This window comes from Cataglyphis hispanica, chromosome 10 (genome assembly GCF_021464435.1).
Source record: "Cataglyphis hispanica isolate Lineage 1 chromosome 10, ULB_Chis1_1.0, whole genome shotgun sequence".
NCBI lineage: Eukaryota > Metazoa > Arthropoda > Insecta > Hymenoptera > Formicidae > Cataglyphis > Cataglyphis hispanica.
In genome coordinates this window covers 7,491,694-7,514,769 of record NC_065963.1, presented here as the reverse complement: position 1 = coordinate 7,514,769, position 23,076 = coordinate 7,491,694, and the positions used below count along the sequence as shown (strand labels likewise).

Below are 23,076 nucleotides of genomic sequence, written 5' to 3'. Positions count from 1 at the left end.
AGAAAAAAAAATCAGCCTTTTTTCTTTCTTATCCATGCAATGTGTAGAAAAGACAGAACAAAAATTTGATATTTCTTTCTCTCTCCTCTGTTTTCCTTTTCTTCTCTGTTAATTTATAAAAAAAGTGTATTATAAAAAAATTCTCCGACAATAAAATGTTTATGTATAAGTAAAATCACATTATTTTTATTTCCTTCCTATAAAGACACATTTTCATATTCATTTGTTTTCGTATTCATATACACTCAAAGAGCAAACAGTCATTATATCGTACCTCGTATTTGAAGCTTCGATGTATATCTGACAGCTAATAATTAATCCGTAGATGCTGGTTGGTGGTGCTGTTAGTTACGTTGCTGGAAAGCAGGCAGTTCGTACAGTTTATTGGCGAACTGCAAACAATGGGCGTCTTTTGAAGACAGCAAAAACCTGCATGTTTCAAGGACCACCAAAACCTGCACCATCGTCAACTGCAGCCTCTTCGGGGTGCCCCGCACAATCGCACATGGACTTGATACCCAAAGTTATCTGAATTGAGAAAACTACGTATCATTATGAGAAATATTCATTGTATAAATTAACAAACATGATTACTAATTATTTAATATTTCAATCTCAATTTATATTTATATAAAATAATATGACGATGCAATAAAGCGATTATTATTTATTTTCTTTTATTAAATATGGCTATTCTTGTTTTTATCCACACAATATTGTATATATAATGTTCTATAATTAGAAAAGATTAATATTATAAAATAATGCACAAAAATTTTTTGTAACATTAATATTAAACTCTTTGTTAAATTTGGCATAGATTTTTTCAAAAAAAGAATGTTAAAATGCTAATAATTTCGGAGTTATTAATAATCAAAACACGAAGAATTTGTAGCAAATTAAAGAAAATCTTAAGTTAATCTTAAGTTAATCTTTCTTTAATCCTAATATTCTTGCAATTACATATGGTCTATATCAAAATGATGTGAAAATTTCTCTTTCAATAATTTCTAGTTTTAATATCTATTATTTAATATCTAGTATTAAAATATTTAGAATTTAATAAAAAAAAAAAAAAAAAACAAAAAAAAAACGATGCTTCTTCGAAAATAAAATTCTCTATTTTCTTCGCTTTCTCATTTAAAAACAATTATAAAATCAATAAAATAATTAATTTTTTAGTCTAAATTTTGAATGTTCTGCAATGTTCTGTAATTGTTTATAAAACTAAAATTCATTAAATAATATATTTAAATGTTCTGTTTTTGATGACATAAAATTTAATCAAATTTTCTGGAAATTAGATCAAATACAGAATAAAATCTGATATATGTATATATATGTGTGAGTGTATGTGTGTGTGTAAATATTGTTCTATTATCTTTCGAAAAAGAAGAGAAAGAAACTTGATGAGTTATAAGATGACAGACAAATTAGAGGAAAAGCAAAAATAGTATCTGCCGAAAGACTAGCCACGTCGATATGGCATTGAAGCACATATCGCATTGGCAGGGGTAGTAAGAGGGTAAAAGTGTTACGCCGGCGCAATAGCGTATGTATCGATTTTGGAAGCAAAGCTGCCCCCATGCAGCCCAACATCGATTCGACCGCGAAGGATACCGGTTTGGCAGTTGATCGGAGAGTCCATGTAGAAGTGACGAAAAAAGAGAATAACGATTGCTCCATGGTGGATAGACTTTGCGATCTTGTATTTTGTTCGGTGAACGTGTTCCATTGGTAACTAAAATTACGCTCTATCGCGAAAGCGTTTCCGAGCGTGAAAGCAAATAAGAAGAATCATGCAGAACTATGGACACGAAGATTACTATGGAGCGTCGAATGATGCGTCCGATGTGCAACCAACGAGTAAGACTCTCCCTCAAGTTCCGGGCGTAAGACCGATAGTAGATCCGCAAGCCGAGGGTGAGGTCGATCCCACTATATATCCTCAACCGAAGGAAGCCACGCATAAGATACGCGGTAAGAGCGATATCTTGGAGTATCTCTTCGGTTCCGTCGATCAAGAACTTCTCACCGTAAAGACTTTCTACTTCTTCTTCTACTCGGCCTTTGGTTCCCTATTTCCGCTTATGGGAGTATATTTTAAGCAAATGGGTATGAATGCTGGACAGTGTGGTCTTCTCATCGGTCTCAGGCCATTCATTGAGTTTCTCAGCGCTCCTTTTTGGGGGTCCTTGGCCGATAGGTAAGATCTGTATCTACACTGTCTTCTTACATAGCGTTGTCATTTAAATAAAAAGAAATGTATTATATCTTTATATTAAAAAAATTGTCGCTCAAAAAACTGCGAGATTATGGCACTATATGGTTTCACAGAAAACATAACATAAAGATCGTGTTATGATAATTTTATTGAGATTGAAAATATATTTTCAAATATTAATTTAATATTGCATAAATGTAAATTGAGGATTTGAGGCCGTACACTCGCATCACTTGAATATTTAAAAAAAAATGCGATATTTGCAAATAATGTTCATATAAAATCATGCCTAATCCATTTGTATCTTTTTTCGTTTATTTACAGATGGCAAAAAGGCAAACTTATTCTATTAGCTTCTCTTTCTTGCTGGATTATTTTCACTCTACCATTGGGTTTCATTCAGCCACCTCCAACTTCCTGCATGGTTAGAACAAATGATACTTATTATCTGGAAGCATCCAACAGAGAACAAAGAATTGTAAAAAGATCAACCGACCTAGATGAATTATATTATCCCGAAAATAAAGAAGAGTATCTGGAGGTTGCATCTAATGTCGTCTTTGAAAGATTACGACGAAGTACAGACGATAATGAAATATTAGATTATATGAACAAACCAAGTTCTCTGAAAGAAACTAATCTGTTTGAAACACCTTTTGACATCGTGAAAAATGATATTACAAATTTCGATAATAGTGATTCTATTGAATACGATTTAGAAAACAACAGAGTCAAGAGACAAACATCTTTCACGAATAAGAATAACATCGAAAATCTGAGATATTTAATACATGAAGATAATGTCGATTCAGATTCAAAGATAATCAATTTGGAATCATTGGAAAAGAAAAATCGTCCAGCCGATGTCTTAGAATATAAGCGTTTTATGAAGGTATATATATTTTTCATCCTACATGTATAAATATAATAATCATAAAATTGACATACAATATAATTAAGCATTGCAACCAAATATTATATTTTTTGTCTTGCTTTAAATTAGGCAAATGTTATATTTATCTCTTATAACGTACAAACAATTGCGATATCAACGGTTATAAGTGAATGTAATGATAACATTTTTAAATTAAAATTATTTTTTAAGATTTAATTATACATTTTTTTAACATTAATAATATTAATAATATACCTAGTATAAAAATTATATGCTAAAATATACATTTATTTCATATAGAATGAACGAATAAGTGATAGAGCAATCCCAAAGAAAGCTCAAGTTCATATTAAGACACGTGTTAAACCACCACCGGAAAAAATAATGGTAAAACGAGACGTAGAAAAAAAGCTAACATTTTTGAATGAAGATGAGGATATCAAAATTGATGATGATGAAGAAGAAACTAAAAGAAATATGGACATGTCATTAATGAGAAGTCGCAGAAGCATAAGAACGCTTCATGGCACCATCTTTGGACAAAATCAATTGTCTCCTTTATCGATTACTTATGCTACAAATTATAATGAAAAAGAACATAAAGGATGGGTGAAACCACTCTTTAGTTCCATAGTCTATAGATTACCGGTAAGCAAGTTTGACTCTCAATTTATGATAAACTGATAATTTAAAAATAATACTTTACATTTGTGTGTAGAGAATAAAAATAGAAACGTAATTAATTAATCTAATATATTGAGAAAAAGCTACAGACGAACAATATCACTAATAATAATTTAATAATGTGTTAATTAAATATGATTTTAGGATATTCAAAAAACTTTCTTTCTTCTACTACTGTTGGTAGTAGTCGGAGAATTTTTTTCTGCGCCTGCTATAACTTTAGCCGATTCAGCAGTTATCACTTTACTTGGTGAAGATGCTGATAGGTAATATCTCAATACATCTGTTCAGATTATGCTTAAGAAGATGTTTTTTTTGAAATTTTCAACAATTATAAATTAAGTCATATTATACTGATTCAAAATTAAATTGTTTTCAATAGACATACTTTCTTTCCAATTTAAAAATTGCTACGTTCGCACTTACACATGTTTAATAATCTTAAGATTAATACTAACCAACTATTTTGACTAACCAGATATGGTCATCAACGCATGTTTGGAAGTCTTGGATGGGGTTTAGCCATGTTCTTTGTTGGAATTGCTCTTGATCATAGTACCGCATTTCCGGATCATCCTTGTAAGCCTGATGACAGAGAAAAAAATTATACAATTTGTTTTGCAATATTCAGCGTTTTAATGGGTGCCGCGTTAATAACAGCAACGCAAATTAATTTCAAGTATGATTTTGCGTCTGCTGAGTATTCGCAAGTGAGTTCATTTTAATATCCGTTATGATAAAATATTGTTAAAATATTGCTGCTTAAAAATTTTACTTGATTGATATAATTACTTCATATCTAGTTTATACATAAAAATAACTTTCTATTTAATTATAAAGAAATATTATGAAGAAAATTTTCTATTTAATATACTTAATAAATTTTTCATCTTTTTTCTTTTCTTTAAAGAAATTTCGAACAAAAAATGCTGATTGCGCGCTTTTGAGAGAAATAAATTTATATTAATTTTTACTTATTTTGTTATGTATATATATTTGTTACTTAAAGATTTACGTTTAATGTGTGTAATAATTTTGTTAATTTAATTTTAGGAAGTGATGGGTCCAGCTGAGCCAACGCAAGAAGAAAAGCTTCAAAGTCAATTGTCTCAGCAGCTTAATCTCCCTGGACTTCAGGACTCTTCCGCTGCTGTGGATCCTAAACCTCAACCTCCTGAAGGAAAGGTCTATATTCAATTTTTTAATCAAGATACACAAGTTTATTCCAAGATGAACATAAAATATATGAAAGCAACAAATAAGCATTTCATTGTGCTTACGACATTGTCAACCAAACTATTATTCTTTCTTTCCTATCAGCTTTATATTTAATTTTGTCAATGTCTCATGTTTTTATTTTAAGTTATATTAAATTAAAAATTAATCTTTTCAAATTCATAAAACTAGTATTGTTATATTAAATTTTTTCATTTTATTATATCTCAAATTCTGTTATTACAGTTCCTCACAGAAAAAAATTGATAATATAATCAAATTTTATCATTAAAGTCCTTCTCTATTTTGAATTATCAATCAAAATAAGTAGATGCATATGTATTTATTTGCATCATTTACAATAAATCTAAGATTTGTCTAACCTAGATTAATATTTATTAATTAATGAAATTAAACATATTTTTCAAACATATTTTTACTTATCTCGACGTGTATTTTCTATAAAAAAAATCTTATACATTATTCGTACTATAATCATTATAATGACTTTCTAATTTTAGACTAAAATGTTTGCACAAACCACAAGAGAAATACCAGAGTGGGTGACAGTATTGAAGCAATTCAAGAATTTGAAATGCGCCTCATTCCTCTTCGTCGCATGGTTTATGGGATTTGGCATAGGATTGATTTTCACTTTCCTCTTCTGGCATCTTCAAGATTACGGTGGTTCGCCAACTCTATTTGGCGTTGCATCAGTAATTAATCACATTTCCGAAATCTTCGCATATTTTTTCAGTTTCAAACTTATTCGACAGATCGGACACGTCAAGGTAAACGACTATAAGATTAATCGCTTTCAATATATTAACAAAAATCGAGTATATGAAATAATACTATATAATATTTTCCGTTTTATTCTCTAAAAGAAAATGCGCGTGCGATTAAAAAATTTTATATTTTTACTTATATTTTTAAACTTATACTTCTGCATTGATAATTATAACTCATATTTCAGGTATTGTGTTTGGGTCTAGGCGGAAATATACTTCGATTTCTTTACATATCTTGGCTAAGAAATCCATGGTGGGTATTGCCTTTCGAATTTATTCAGGGTATTACACATGCGGCTGTATGGGCTGCATGCTGTAGCTACATCGCCCATAATACACCGTCGCAATTGCGTTCGAGTGCTCAAGGTGTTCTTCAGGGACTTCATCATGGGCTTGGAAGGGGATGTGGTGCAGTAATTGGTGGCATGTTTGTTGCAGCTTATGGTAAGATTTTACCATATCCAATGTGTGTTTTTATTTCTAAAATTATGTAAAGTTTTCTGCAAATTGTTAATTGAAAACCCAAGCGACTTTATATTATTGCATTTTTTACATCTATTGATCATTTGTATATTTATCTAAATCGCCTTATCTGCAGAGTTTTAATTTTTCTATTTGTTTTTATTTTATTGTACGTTTTATTATATTTAAAAATTCAATTATTCTTTGTCTTATTTTATTTTTTTTAACGCTTCTTGGCTTTGTATTCTTTAGTTTTGCATTTTTCTTCAATTTGTCTACATGATTTCCGATGTTTATTCTATCTTGTCTCCAGAATCTTTGTTCTCATTACATCTCCGGTCGCATCTAGAATATATCTATGTATAATGTGGGTGTGTGTGTGTATAAGTCTAATAATTATTATATTAGTTTTTATATAAAGAAATCATATCTCTAAGAGAATCACATATTTGAAAATAATTTATATAAAACTTAATATTTTAATATCTGTAGATAGATATAAAAATCTTTGATATTAATTTTATAACAACGATAATGTCATATTGATTCATTTAACAATAAATAAATTAATTAATTAATAAATATTCAATGTACAGGTACGACTGCAACTTTCCGAGCGTACGGTCTCATTTGTATCGTTGTCCTAGCAGTCTTTGTCTTCATCAATTTCTATAGAAAAGATACCGGTTTTGTATCTGAATTACCTCCAACGGAAGATCCACATCAAGTAGCCGAAGCTACTCATTTGGCACCACATGGTGTACCAAGTAATGCCATACCGAGAGCCCTCAGTTCTACCCGCTTACATGAACTAGCTAATCAAGATACTGGTTACGGTGCTACTTATCAAACTGCTGGTGGAAATCTGGCCGTACCCGGTGCTAATGGAGGTGATAATTATTTTTTGCAATATTTTATTCGTAATGATTCAAAAATAGAAAAAAAAAATCTTTCTGTAAGAGAATTTAAGAATTTAATCAATTTCTGCGACTAATTATTTTAAGCTAATTATTACCTTATATGCTTCCACTTTATAATTTTTTATTCGCACAGGTCCTGGCAATCCAACAAATCCATTCTTAAACAGCGGAGGTGGCGGCGAAGGTGGATATAATTACGGTATGACTGGCAAGGGAGAAGACGAGTATATTCGTAGGAGCTTCCAGGTTCAGTAAAACCATTTTAATTAAGAGACGTCCAGCAAGAGGATGCAATATTTCTATTGATAAAAAAAAGATAACAGAAAAAAAACTCGTTAGGCTTTATTGCCTGCATCACTTCTACAAAAGGCTTCTCCGAAACTCACTGAACAAGAAATCCTATCCATACTTTGCCACGAGAATATTAATAAATTCCAATGAAATATATACTATACAGAGAAAATTAATAAGATACTTTCCTGTTCGATAGATCTACAATGAAGTGGTGGGTAGGGAATTCGATGTCGTAAAACCAACTATTCAACTGCACGCCCAACAACCATGCACCAATCCTTTTCATCAACACGACTACGACTGGTAACAACTCAATTTATCAATATATGAGGTTTGTTACTTATGATCAATACACTATAAAATGTGAACAATGAAGAGAACATTATTGATAAATTATAACATAAATAATAATGTATACATACACACACACGAATTCATATACAAAGCACTCGCATATATATACATATATAAATATATGCACGCGCGCAAATTACATAAATAATTAAAACACACGTCTTATTTTCATAGTATTAAAGTATAATAATATATTTCTTGATGCATTTAGGGAATTTTTCCTAACAAAATGTTAATATAAAAAAAATCATTGATCGCAATTGTTATTATCGCAACGTGTTGTCTGTTATCTGTAATAATTAAACAAATGTCAGTTTGATATATCTATATTTAAAAGCTTTTCCACGAATAATTATATGAAAAATTTTAATATTTTTTACTTAAAACATTTGATTTAGTATAAATTTGTTTCCGTAGTCAATGTACTATAAAATCACTCTCCCTCTTTCTCTATTTTTGTTGCGGTTAGGTTTTAAAATATCTTCAATATTTTTCAAATATTAAATATTAGAAATATAAATTTATTTTAAAATAAATATAAAATTTTATTATTTTTTCCCAACTCTGAAACTTAATTCGCAAAATTATTAATCATTATTCATAGCTAAATAATTGCCAATATTCTCGCAAATAATTATTTATTTTTAAATTCAACAAGTTTAACGAAATATGTCATTAAAGATTAATGTGCTTTTCTACATTATATGCGCGTGTGCATGTGTTGTATATAGAGATTTGCGAGTATGCTTATGTGTATGTACGATGCGTATATGTACGCATGAATACGTGTATCTCATCTTTATGCTGTTATAAAATATGTTGAGATACGATGTGATAAAATAACAAATTTAGGGATGAGCGTACAGAATGAACCAATGTTTTTAATGCCGCATTCACTAGATTTATGAAATTTTAACAACCTTATTATCGTCCTCTGACTCGTATTTTTTTGTCAAAATATTTTACTTATTGCTTCCTTCTAATTTTATAACAGATGTTCACGAATTTTAGAGGATCAGGGAATTAAAGGTAAGACTAAATTGATCCAATTAATCGAAAGTGCCTATCGAAAGTTTCCTGATGCTCTATGCGATATTATTTCTATGTATAAAACTGTGCGTTCTTTTTTTTATCTAATCATTTGGTTGATCGAAAAAAAATGACTGTATCAAATTTATTTTGGAAAAATGATTCAATATCTCGAAAATACATAAAATGATAAGAATCTAAAAAAATTAATATATATGACAACAAATCTCTGTAGTCTGAGATTTTATTCGAATAAAAAACGCCTTTAAATCGATAGAAAGTAAATAAAAGTTTAAGATACAAGATTGCAACCGAAAGGCCTGAAAGATTAAACTTGACGAATACGTATCGTAGATACTGTAATCAATTTACTATTCTCTATTGGCGATAATTTAAAAGAAAACGTGGATAAAAAATAAATTAATTAAGAACAATTATCACTTGTAAATATTCTAAGTATAGATTCTACTATATATCACAATTGTTTTCTGTTTTTAAACAGATTGTTGATCATTATTTCCAAATGTCCATCTAAATTTCTCTTTAGAATCTATTGAATAATATCTCTATCATATACTTTTATTAGATATATCATATACTTTTACTAAGATATATATGTTGTGACAACTGTGTATATTGTTGAAAAAAAAATATGGAATTAGTAGTGAAAAATACACATACAAACATACGTACACATATGTAAAGATTGTAACAGAAAAAAAATTATTTATGAAATCAATATTACCTTCCATATAATTCCATATAATCGGAAATACAAAAATCAAGTTTTGATTTACTTCTATGAGGAAACTGATTCAATCAAGGCACACGGTAAATAAAAATATGTAACATCTCTGTTAAATTCTGAGATAATTACATACAAAAAATATATGTAATAATTTGTAAACCGTACATTAACCAATAATAAAAGGGTTCATCTAAAACAAAAAAATATCATTAGCAATTTTGTAATCTCTCTTGTGATACTCTATATTTGCGACTGATAAAATTTTATATTCTTTATTGAAAAATAATCTTCTATTTCTACTATATCTTTTCTCCAGATATCATTGATGGTTAAAGTACGCTTTATGAAATATTATAAATATATAATATCATAAGTGATATTTCTTGTATCGATCATCACGCATATATCGATGTTTCATGAACAATTAAATTACACACAATATTGTAAAAACTGAAACAAAATGTCTTGTGCATGTAGCGATCGATCCAAGAAAACACTTTAAACACGCATATATATGCGTGTATTTGTATAAATTATATATAAAATACCAATCTCTCTCGCACTCTTATGTAACGTACGATAATTATCGATTGTGTATCTATATATATATATATATATATATATATATATATATATATATATATATATATATCATATATGTTATAGGAAAATGATGCTATAATAATTAGACTCGTATCATAAAAATAGAGTCCAAGCATATGACTTTTACATAGACTTCTGGATATCTTATAGCGGGGTTGTTCATTTTATGAATGTTACATCATATATGATTTTTTTATATAACATGTTGATTATTTTACATATTTAACATATGTTATATTATTGTTAATAGGTCGACTTCGACAGTACTAATAGGTCACATAGTATTGTTAGATTTCTCTGTACCTAAATATTAAATTTGACTGGATTGATTTCAGTTGAAATAAATTAACTTATATTAAGTTGATGTAACATAATCATCTAATTGAACTATTCTCAGAGTAAATATTCATTATATATAACATTATATATAGATTTTGCGTTATAAGAAGAAATTGTTAAATATTTTAAGTATGTTTTTCTCAAACACTCTTTTAATATTTATCGAAGTATCATGTATTATATCCATTTTTACCCCATCTCGTCTAAAAGTATAAATGCTGTCTCTGGATGACGTAAATCATATCATAGTTAAAATAGACTTTCAAAGATGTCTCTAATCGAAATCAGTTCAATGTAATCATAGAAATTATATATATACATATATAAGAGAAACACAAATATGTAAAAAAAATTGTATTATTGTAATCCCTTTTTTAGGGAAATAGTAGAAAGAGATAAATTTTGGAGAAGACGGTATAAACACAACAAGTACATAAAAAGATTTATATGTAACAACATATCATAAAATATCGTGCGTAGATCTAATGTAACAAATATCACATATGCTTATAATTAAGAACAGTTCACTTGCACTAATAATCGGTATTTATTATTCCCATTGATCACCATATTTATTAATGTTTTTTAATTTTAATTTTAATTAACGATTTGCATCCTCGATCCAAAAATAGATCGAAAAATAATTAACAATTTAGAATGAGAAAATATAAATATTTAAATAATATTTGAACATTTGTTTATTGTTAAAGAGAAGTTTTTCAAATTCGTAAATGTGTTATTTTAGAAAAGTTTATAAAAGTAAAATAATAAAACTAAAATACACGCACGTACAAAGTGCGTTTTAACGAATAATTGTTATTTTATTTTATATATCTGTAATCAAATTTTTATCTCAAAAATGGGATGTGTTAATCGATTAATTACCGATATTTGGAAAATATCAATATGTCCGTCCTTACTCAGAACAATTTGTCCCATAGACCGTAAATTAAAGAATATTTATAAGCACACACATAGGGCAACGACGCACAGGCATAATGTTTAGAAAAAGTGGTAGGTATGTTTACATTACTCTCTCATGAGACTCGTATCAACTCTCTGGAGAGATGTGCGTGTAGTAGCCGCGCTCACGAATACGGACTATGAACAGTGTTAATAATTAAACGGAAAACGGTGTTTGTCATAACAATAGCGACAGATTGATGTGATTTTATACGTGCTGGACATTACACTAAATTGATATCGAATCGTATCAATTTGCCGTTATCGTTATCAAAGTGCACATTTGTAAATAAATTTAAGATATACCGATAAACACACACATTATTACTGTACACGGTATACCGAGAATAACACGGAAACAAGAATTTAATTTCATACATTTTTGTCTTACCAAAGACGGTGATTATTTATTTTCGTTTAGAGCGTATGAAATGAGTGTACAAAAAAAAGATTTATATAAAATTGTAATCACGATAACGCGTATATTAGTGCAACGTTCATTGCATCTCTATCGAGTCTGCAACGTTACATGGCGTTCTCGTTTACGAAATCTCTCACGGAAAGGGCTATTGAAGAAACTACGATTTTTAATTAATCATTTGGACTTACGTATGATCGTAAAGTGCTTCAATCGAGGACTGTTTGCCGATGATCCGGATATTATCTGCGTCGGATACAACGAGATCGTGCGACGTGGTTTACACAACACTGTGTATGTTGAAGCTATAGTCAACAGATACAAGGAGTTGTACAGTAAGTAAAAGAGATAAATCCCATATTTATAAATTGTGCAATGTATATTTTGTTATTCTCTGTGTTTAAATTAATTTCAATAATAAATATAATTTTTCTACTCGTGTAAGTTATTTTTCATATATTTTTCATATATGTGTGTGCGTGTCTAATGTATTAGCTTTTGCTCTGAATCAAGAAGTGCAATCAAAAAGGTTATCTATCATTCATAATTTTTGTCTAACATCTGCGATATTTCAAATGGTATTTAGTGGCATATTTACAAGATATGCTACAACTCACAATATTAATTTTAATAACAGATTTCAACAAATTTGGGATCAATTTTTCCTTAAATAATTGCTGAAAACGTGCGTAATAAAAAAGATTGAGAAAACACGATTTAATGAAATAAAAAGACGTGAAATTTTCGGAAATCCAATATAATGTTTAAATAGAAAAAAATAATTTTATTACTCAGTATTACAAAATATTATTCCATATATATTTTTATAAATAATAATCTGTAAATTTACATTAATTATTTGACAATTATTTTGATTAATTTTGATATTTGTAAAGTATTTGATATTTGTGCTAAACTTTGATTTGATTTGTGTGTGCAAATGTGTGTGTATCTATGCATAAAAAAGTGAAAAATTGAATAACTTTATCAAACGTAAAATAACATTTAATAATAATGATATAATTTTAATGTACAACCCTACTTGATAAGGTAATTAATTATGAAAAATATGAAATAGGTTACATGATCTGAATATTTGTAAAATACGCGATAATGTTTGAGATCGCAAAAAAAAGATTCCCTCAAAAATTAAATAGGGACGATATACTTTATCGAATTATATTTAAATTGTACAAAAACTGTCAAAAAAAAAGTAAATTGTGTGTCACGATGTGTGCGTACATATGTTGGAAATTTTTAAAATTATAAAAAGAGAAACTTACAAATTACCGTAAAATTAACCGTCCCAGGATGATTCTCCCATTCTCCTTGCACAGTTGCGCAATATATGTTGCGCAGTAAATATGGCGCGCAATTTAGGGATGGTACCATAGAACATATAAGATACATAAATGAAGCACCTATTCTGCGATGATGGAAGAACTTGCGTCTGCGCCAGGAAGTTCGGCGCGGCTCGCAACGTTAATCCACCAATCAAAAGTATATAACTGAACCGAGATTACCCGAAAGAAACCGAAGAAGATCGTATTTCGATTTCGCTCTATTTCTAACCTTTCCTTACCCATGTCGGCAGCTAATGCTTGCTAATGCTCTGTTTATATATTTTACATGTATTATATATAATTTGCTATGACAAATGAAGCTACTACAATGCAAATTAAATTATTTTGCAAACAAAAAGCGCATTTCAAATACATTTTCGCCTATACTTGAAATAATTAGACCCCGATTAAACCAATAATTATTTTGGATTTAAGCGAGACTTAAAACTTTTGATTTTAGCCTTTAGACTATAATTTAATCGTTGATTAATAGTCTAAAGCCTAAAGTAGAAAGCCAAATAACATTGATTATTGCCAAAAGACTTAAAACAAAAATAATATGTGCAACCGGACCTTGTTAATAGCTATATTAATGAAATATTGAAAATATATAAATATGCATTACCAAAATGACCGTATTCAAGAATGACAGATTTAAAAAATCAAGTAAAAAAATACAATTATTCCATCACAGTTTTTCACGTATACTTGTGCAGTCTCTTCACCTATATACCAGAAAGATGTTCTAATGTTTTGAGTAACTCGGGTGCTCGGCTCGGTCCGAGATTCCGAGTCACTCCTGTTTCCTTCTCCTCTTCTTTCTCAATCGAATGCACCACCCACACCCACTGCAGGGGTACCCGCTCGCAGCGCCAAGCCTAACTACGCGAGCAATATAAGTACGGAGAGTTTCGCACGCACACATATAGGGCAGATTTAAAAAAAGAGACAAGGATTATAGAAATACATAATCGCATTTGTTGAACTGTGTGTCTTTCGAAACATTCGTGTAAAGCTACGTGTCGATAAACGAAAAATTTTTGTGTAAAGTGACATAGGTCGATCGCGTTTAATAAAGTATGTTCCCTCAAGTGTAGCGATATACTTAGAGGACTAGGCCCGAGGATTAGGTTAGGTTGATATTATGCGCGAAAAAACATGGCAATGGCGCTGCAGATTTTCGGGATATCAGAATAATTAAAATCAATGTAATACATAACGGTGACTTGCAAACGCGCTTATTATCTCGCTTGTATATCCCTAAGTTTTTTTTAAGTGACAGACACGCATCATGTCAACTGGACTAACATTTCTAAATAACAACCAACAATCGAATCAGACAAGTACGAGAAACGGCTCTATTGATTTTCATGATACTCGCAATATATCTTGCGTATTTATACGTTTAATTTTTTCAGAATGCAACGCACCCATGATTCCCGCTAATGGTAATACATTGTTGGAAAATTCTCAGAGTGGTCATACAACCTTGGTGAGTTAACAATGAATTTAATAATTCTAATGTGAAGAGTATGATCTATCCCTCTCTCCTCTTCCACCCTTTTAACATTTTTACGCATTTTTAAATTAAGAAAGAAAGATTTATAAAACCTAATATGTAATTACAAAGAAATATTATTTTATTATTGATAGAGAAATTGGAACACAGTGAATTACAATACATTGGAACACTGTGGCTTACAATACATTGGGCAGTAATTCTTATAAGTTTATGCATATATTTTACTTTGAATATATCTTTCAAGTATGTTTATTCTAATTTTGCTTCTCAAATTTGAATAAAATGTTATGGATTTGCTTAATAAAGAAATAGAATCAATAAATTATTTTTTAGATTTACATCAAGCACACAGTTCTATTAAAATGCATGTTTATGAGAAATAATTTTTACTGTTCTCAGATAAATCAATTTTATTCAAACCTATTAATATTCAACATAAAGAATTTATATAATAAAAATATTATACTACAAAAATATCATAACACATATTATTTTTCTGTTATTTGCTAATTTAAGTTAGTGTATACTTTAATTTTTTCTCTAATACATATGTATATAAAGTGTCTTAAACTCTTTTGTTTAATTTTTATTATGTATTTATTAATGTAGAGAAAAATGAAAAAAGTAATCGTCTAGCTGAAAATCAGTTATTTATAGCAAGAGAGAATACTATATTAAAATATTAGTATATTATAGTATATTAGTATATTATAAATATGGTATATTAATAGCATTATTGAATGTAGCAGATTTAATTGCTCAATTAATAATGTCATTGCATAGTTTCTGCAAATAAAAGATTTGAATTTATAGTAAAATATAAAATAAAATAAAAATAAAATATTTATCTAGATTGAATCAATTAATTTATTCATTCAAAAACGCTATAACAGACTTTAACATTGATTAAAGATTAAAACTAATAATGATTTTAAAGTTATAAAAATCTAGACTATTACTTTGCTTTGATCAACTTTATAAATTATTACTTATTTAATGTATTAGTTCTTTTAGTAATAATAAAAAGGATTAATTTTAATAGATAAATTTATTTTTACAAAATTAAAATATTAGAAATTGGTAAATTTTATTGCAAGTTTTGTTAATTTACATCTCTGATTTTTTACACTAGTGTAGAACAAAACTGAAAATAAGCAAAATTTGTAGTAAAGAATTATTAAAGTTTGTTTATGTGGAATAAAGCATACAATCAACACTATTAGCTCATAGAATTGTTTTACAGATGGGGCATGGAAATTCACCAAAATCTATTCTCAAAAGAACATCAGAAGTAGATCTAGAAGGTCAGTACAATACAATCAGTACAGTACAATACAATACACATATATATAATTAGAAGATTTGATATATACATATGTTTTATAATGTACATTGTATAACTTATTTTTAAAAAATCCCAATTTGGTTTATATATATATATGTTTAATAATACTTAATACTTAGATGTACAACACTGTTATTATAAATTTTCTTTTATTTTTTAATTAGATGTTACTAGTGCCAAAAAACGTCATAAAAATCCACAACCGAAAAATGCAGTATGTGCATTAAACGAGCTAAAAACTGGAGCTACGTACAAAGTAGTGGGGCAGACTGGACCCACACATGCTCCAATATTTACAATTGCGGTACAGATCGATGGACAGACGTATGAAGGGAAAGGACGTACCAAGAAAATGGCAAAACATGCAGCTGCTGAACTCGCTTTGCGGAATATTATTCAGTTTAGAAATACACCCGAGGTTCATCAAGCAATTAATACTTGCCAGCCTGTCGTGCCTCTCGAGCCGGACTTTACGAGCGACGTGACAGAACGTGATAATCATCTTGTCAATGCATTTAAAACATTAACACAGGAGCCAAAGAATACGAATAAGTTTTTAGATAAAGGTCCAGTGGCATTGATCAACGAATTATATCCAGGAGTGATATATAACTGCATATCTGATAATGGAGAGAGTTATGCAAAATTTACGATATCGGTAACTATTGACGGAGAAACATTTGAGGGAACAGGCCCGAGTAAAAAATTGGCGAAAGCGGCGGCTAGTAAAGCTGCTTTAGCGAAATTGCGAAACGTCCACAGTTCTTCGTTTTGTATACCGTTACCTGTTCGTATTTTGCCGAATTTTTCAAATTCCGCGCATTGGCAAGAACAAATGACTTTACCGCAAATGTTGGCCGATAAAATTGGCAAGATGGTAAATCAGAAATTTAGTGAACTTATTCAGAGCAAACCGCAACATGCACGGCGTAAAGTTTTAGCCGGTATTGTGCAAACCAAAGGATCAGATGCGGAACTGATATGTGTCACTACTGGTAAAGAATAAACTTATTTTATATTTAAAAAACAATTAATAATATCTCTTTTCTCTTTAAATTATTTACTAAAATATTTCTTTTGGCAAAAGGTACGAAATGCGTTTCGGGAGAGCATTTGAGCGTTAGTGGTGGTGCTGTGAATGATTGTCATGCGGAAGTTGTAGCACGGCGATGCCTCTGTGAATACCTGTACAAACAATTAGAGTTGCATACCGAGGATAAAAATATAGAATCTATTCTTGAGCCAGTTAAAAAGGGATTTAAATTAAAACAAGGCATCCAATTTCATTTATATATAAATACCGCACCTTGCGGTGACGCGAGAATTTTCTCGCCTCATGAAGAAAATGAATCCATAGATAAACATCCTAATAGACGAGCTAGAGGTCAATTACGTACCAAAATAGAATCTGGCGAAGGAACTATTCCTGTAAAGAGTAATGAGGGTATTCAAACTTGGGATGGCGTATTAATGGTAGATATTACATGTATTAAAGTTAAATATCAATACTGCATTTTTATAGAAGATATCTCGACTATTTATTAACTATACTTTTGTTAAATTTTTTAGGGTCAAAGACTGCTGACGATGTCGTGTTCGGACAAAATAGCTCGGTGGAACGTACTTGGTGTGCAGGGTGCACTTCTAAGCCACTTCATCGAGCCAATTTACTTCCACAGCATTGTTCTCGGCAGTCTTTTGAACCCGAGTCACATGTATAGAGCAGTCTGCGGTCGTATCGAAAATACAATTCAAGGTTTACCACCGCCATATAGACTCAATAAACCATTAATGAGTTTAATCACATCTTCCGAAGTTAGGCAACCTGGGAAAGCACCTAATTACAGCGTTAATTGGACGATCGGTTCGTATCAAATATATGTATATCTATTATTTTTTTTCAAAATGTATAGGATTATTTCACATACTTTTTTTAATACACACTTTAGGACAGAGCGAAGCCGAAGTCATAAATTGCACAACCGGTAAAGATGAATTGGGAAAACCATCTAGAATATCTAAGCAAGCATTCTTTAGAAGATTCTTTAATCTCTTAAGTAAACTTCCAACTATAGATGATGTTGATGAGAATCGTTGTCGCCATTATCTCGATGCAAAATCTTCAGTACAAGACTATTCGGTAAGTATTACATTTTTTATATGTATAATATAATAATAATACATGTGTAAAATGTATGTCAACGCATGGTACACATGATATTTCGTCTGTTTTTTTTCTTTTTCTTTCTCTTTTTTGTCTTTTTTTTTTTTTTTTTTTTTTCCTCAAATAGCTTGCCAAACGTCAGTTGAAGGATGCTTTCGTGAGAGCGCAGCTGGGAAGTTGGGTGAAAAAACCGATTGAGCAAGACATGTTTGAAGTCGATATCTGACTAAATCGTAATAGTAATAACATCAAAAGAAATGATATAAAAAATCAAGTTACGGAATATGTAGTTCCTAGTGCAAAATAGATAGCTCGTTCGGCGTGTCATAATATGGCAGAATTTGGTATCAGTAAAGCATAAATCGTAGGATTTCGCGCATGTATTTTTAATCTTGCGCTTTTTGATCTCAATATATTTATCGTGTTCAGAGTATATTACGAAAAATATTTATAATTATTAACAGTTTTGTTCTCTAAAATGTAATTGATAGAAAAATGCACCAGAAGCTTATATTATTTTGACGTATCAATAGCAATAGTCAGCGACAAAAAATTGATTCATTCATTACACATATCCGTATAATATTTCTTAGAGTATTAATATAGTTTATAATGTGTATGTATGTGTGTCCACGCGTGCATGCGGCGTGTTTTTGCTTTTCATCACTAAACTTTTCAAAGGTTTGATGCGCTATTTGCAACAAATAATTAAAATATTTAGTAAAAAAAAAAATTATATTCAAATATAATTCTTTTCTTACTTTCAGAATAATTTTATTATTTTCTAGATATCTTTCTACAGTTTAATCTATTAAGTTTAGTTTATCTATTAAATTTAGTCATCAAATAGATTTTTCCATAATATAGGCGACCAATTCTGAAAGAACAATTTCGCGAATATAGTCCTGAATTAAAATATAGTTTAAAAAGCAACATATTAGTGTCTTAGACATGAATGCATTGTACCTACATATCCTCAGATAACATTCCATGCCAGAGATAAACAAATTTTATGATTAGTTCCTTTGAACAAGATTATATATAATTTATCAATTGATATAATGCATTTATAATAACATGCACTTATACGCGTGACACGAACATGTGTATCATACGCAATAAACATATCTTTGCGTAAGTGTATACGAAAGCTAATCCTTCTCAATTAAAGTCTTGCATATTTCTGTTGTAAAAGTATCTGAAGTTTAAAACTTTGTTGTCCATACATTAAAGAATGCTATCTGGGGTCTTTTCGTAAGGCATTAAATATTATAGCAACGAGTTAAGTTGCGACATACCTTGCATCCTCAACGGCTGTGATTGGATTCAGATCTGAAAAATGGATCTTAATTATAAAAGATACCAACTTCGTCGCAAAGTTTAGACGAGAGAGGCGGGACAGAATTTCTCATCACCAGTTTCAATAATAATTTCAATTTTTCATATAGCAATGTGAGGGTTTTTTTGTTTATTCATTTTACTCTCACTTAGAATTAATATTACATTCAGAAATACATCTAATTGTTAGCTTTCAATATATGTGTTTCTTGTAACAAAAAAAATATTGCGTTTTAAAAATATCATATATAAAAAATCTTGACAGCGAATTAAGAACGAATTGCACGTGAGATATAAATTAGAAATATACCAACTGTCTGCAACTGTCCGCAGCCGTTAATGTAGTAGTTGGTTATTACTTTCAATGCATATAAGAAAATATACAAAAATTAAGTAAATATGTGGAAACGGATGGTATATAAAAAACATGATAATAATTACGCGACATGTATGATTACATAGTTTTTCAGATTATTAAGTATTAATAGTATATTAATAGTATATTTATAGAATCCTAAGGTCATTGCCTCACTGTGCCAGTATTATGATTAATGCAATTCTGCCGTAATGACACACTGCCCGGTGCTGGTCCAGTTTTGCATAAAGAACTTGTTTGATTTAGTTTAACACAGAGCAAGAACACCAAATATTTTTTCCCTTTAGAATATTATTGTATATAGATCATTATTAGAAAATATTAAGTATGAGTTTCTTGGATAGGTACGTCCTCTGTTCTTGTATAATAAAATCCTATAGAAAAAGAGACCTTAATTACAAACATGTTACATATACAATTAATTTTATGATAAATATTACACGCAAACTCTTTTTTGTGCTATACATTTTATATTTTCTTAATTGATATAGTAATTTAATAATATTAATTATAGTCAAAATGTCTCTTTGTTTAAATTATATTATACGACATCACATTCGAGTACAAAGTAGCTTATTTTCTTCCTATATAAACATAGATAGGATATATTCTAATTGTTTTTCTCTTGTGCGCATTCGGCAAACAGATTGCATAACTTATAATGAATAATCTAGCTCGCTATGTTGAAGTTAACATGTGATATCAATATTGTATTTGTATGCTAATCGCATCAACGAATTTTATTTTATTTTTTTGTCTGTTTTGTAATAAATATATTTAATCAAAAAAAAAGGACGACAGATTTCAATAGCGGCAGCAAAAAAGAATATATGTATACTCTGCACTATATCGTCCGAATGTAGCGAGTTGGTAATCGAAAGAGTTATCGTACTATCTATACAAGGAATATTTTAATATTGCTTTAACGATACTACACATACAAATCATTTTTCATACAATTTCCATATACAAAAGTATTATCTGCACTATATATATATATATATATATAAAATCAATAAAATGACAGTACATGATATTGAAATATTCTTTCTCCATAAATAGTACGATGCCTTTTCTTACCATGTATGATACATATAATAATACTTGTTGCTCACTGTAAATCGAACGGTAGAATTTTACGTTTATAAGATTTATAATAGTCTCATATTCTATTTATTTATTCAAAATTTATGTGTTTGTATTCAGTAAAATATTATATTTATTTTAGCTTATTATTTAGTTGAAAATGTATTTGCAGATTATTGGAAAAATTATTTTTTCATTATCTATTCCTTATGCTTTATTCAATGACAAGCGCAAAAAGATTATAATTCGATTTTACTTAACAGCTTACTCTCTTTTTTATTTATCACATTTTCCGTAATTTCTAATTATTAATCGAATATACCGCTAAACAATCGTAAAATTCTTTAATAAAATAAATTTTGTCAATCTCTTGAATAGGATGTACAAAAATAGTTACGAAAGTTTTCCATACAGAAAATGGATTGGAGTTTGTTGAAGATTATACGCCTATTTGAAATTAGTGATAATAATAATCTTGCTTTTTCTGCACATAAAGTAAAAAAAGTAGAGAAATTGTTTAATATATTTATGTATCTAATAGCGCTTGCGTTTAAAAAGAAGAAGGAATAAGAAAAATATATGAAAAATATCATAATTATAAAACCCTATGAAATAGAAAAAGAAATGTTTTCTCTCTAAATTAATTTTAATTTTTATTTATAAATTATTTGCACACAAAAAATGCATTTTGTAAAATTAAACATATGTAAAGTTTAGGAACACATTTCATCATATATAAACATAATCATAGGGTATAGTATTCTGTATTATAAAAATCGTATGATATAAAATTTCAAACAGGCAATAATTTATTTGAACAGCAATTCTTTTATCATATATATACTCGATTTTAAACACATATGTATTAAACTCAGTATTCTTATTATATTTATTGTGGTATTAGTGTTATCAGTATTAAAATATTTATAGAATATTCTCTTTTTAATAACTTTATTGCGATTATTTGGAAAGCAAAATTTTAAGCTAGTATAGATTATTGTAGATATCGAAATATTGTTCTACTGAAAAGTATATAAATGATATTTTATCGTTAAAAATACCCAATACAAAAAAATCCAGTTTTATTAGCGGTAATCTCATTTAATAATAATAATAATAATAATATAGAAGAAAACGATATAGGTTTCCTCTATATTTATTGGTTTCCTTGATCTCTTCTTCCATCATATAATACAAGTTTGCGAGTATTTTAAGTACAGATAATGTACATTATTGCATTTTATTATCGCATTGTACGGTATGATAACGCGATGTAAGGCAATACGATACAGTATAAAATATATCATAGTGATAATAAATAGCTTATTAAAAAAATCCAAATTGTATAAAAGAAAATTCAAAGTAAATTTAGCAATATTAATCATAGTATTAGTCAATTTTACTTCGATTACAATCTTTCATCCGTTTTACGCTCAAATATGTATTATGATCAAGATCCCCTGAGCATTAAATCAAGATCCCCTGAGTATTAACCGTCGAGCGAATTTGTAGTCAGCTAGATTTTAAGCTTGATTAGTGCCTCTAGATATAAGTACTCTAAAAAATTAAAACAATCTAGTTTAACTTGCAAAATAAATCTTTATTTACCAGATTAAATATAGTGTTATTTTGTAACATCTTAATAGACACCTTTGTTCCTCAAAAATAATTTATTACTCGTTTCACTAATCGGTTCGATTCTTTTAGCATTATAAGTATAATTGATAGGAAGAGTAAAATATCTGAAGATTGAATTTAAGAATATATTACATTATAATATATTATATTATATTACACCATTGTCGCAACAGATAATATTATGGCAATTTATATCAAGCTTATGATTAATTATTTTTAGTTTTTTAAATAAAATGGATATTTTATTATTCACAATTATAATCTAATAATTTGAATTTATATATATATATATATATATATATATATATATATATATACATCTATA

The 23,076-nt window shown here is 28.9% G+C and overlaps 2 protein-coding genes and 1 long non-coding RNA gene across 6 annotated transcripts; 2 read left to right on the top strand and 1 right to left on the bottom strand.

Moving 5' to 3' along the window:
* Positions 1–1,378: 1,378 nt before the first annotated feature.
* Positions 1,379–11,098, top strand: LOC126852157 (major facilitator superfamily domain-containing protein 6-A). 2 transcript variants are annotated; one of them, XM_050596634.1, is made up of 11 exons: positions 1,379–2,206; positions 2,549–3,116; positions 3,420–3,767; positions 3,948–4,069; positions 4,282–4,513; positions 4,857–4,988; positions 5,540–5,809; positions 5,995–6,253; positions 6,868–7,161; positions 7,325–7,390; positions 7,682–11,098. In XM_050596634.1, the coding sequence occupies exons 1-11, from the start codon at positions 1,800–1,802 to the stop codon at positions 7,690–7,692; spliced, it is 2,709 nt and encodes a 902-aa protein (XP_050452591.1). In that variant the 5' UTR covers positions 1,379–1,799; the 3' UTR covers positions 7,693–11,098. The 2 variants fall into 2 exon arrangements, with proteins under 2 accessions (XP_050452591.1, XP_050452590.1); XM_050596633.1 differs by having other exon boundaries at positions 1,380–2,206; positions 7,325–7,437.
* On the bottom strand, positions 6,311–14,114 carry LOC126852185 (uncharacterized). Of its 2 annotated transcripts, XR_007687799.1 has the most exons (6): positions 14,008–14,114; positions 13,223–13,267; positions 12,131–12,244; positions 7,287–7,490; positions 6,976–7,152; positions 6,311–6,616 (listed from the first exon to the last, which is right to left on the bottom strand). It is a non-coding gene; the product is annotated as an uncharacterized LOC126852185 (long non-coding RNA). The 2 variants fall into 2 exon arrangements; XR_007687798.1 differs by lacking the exon at positions 14,008–14,114 and having other exon boundaries at positions 13,223–13,861.
* Positions 11,495–22,730, top strand: LOC126852161 (double-stranded RNA-specific editase Adar). 2 transcript variants are annotated; one of them, XM_050596647.1, is made up of 8 exons: positions 11,495–12,274; positions 14,701–14,774; positions 16,048–16,108; positions 16,314–17,144; positions 17,237–17,622; positions 17,719–18,013; positions 18,099–18,289; positions 18,441–22,730. In XM_050596647.1, the coding sequence occupies exons 1-8, from the start codon at positions 11,953–11,955 to the stop codon at positions 18,537–18,539; spliced, it is 2,259 nt and encodes a 752-aa protein (XP_050452604.1). In that variant the 5' UTR covers positions 11,495–11,952; the 3' UTR covers positions 18,540–22,730. The 2 variants fall into 2 exon arrangements, with proteins under 2 accessions (XP_050452604.1, XP_050452605.1); XM_050596648.1 differs by lacking the exon at positions 11,495–12,274 and adding an exon at positions 14,205–14,625.
* The last annotated feature ends 346 nt before the right edge of the window (positions 22,731–23,076 follow it).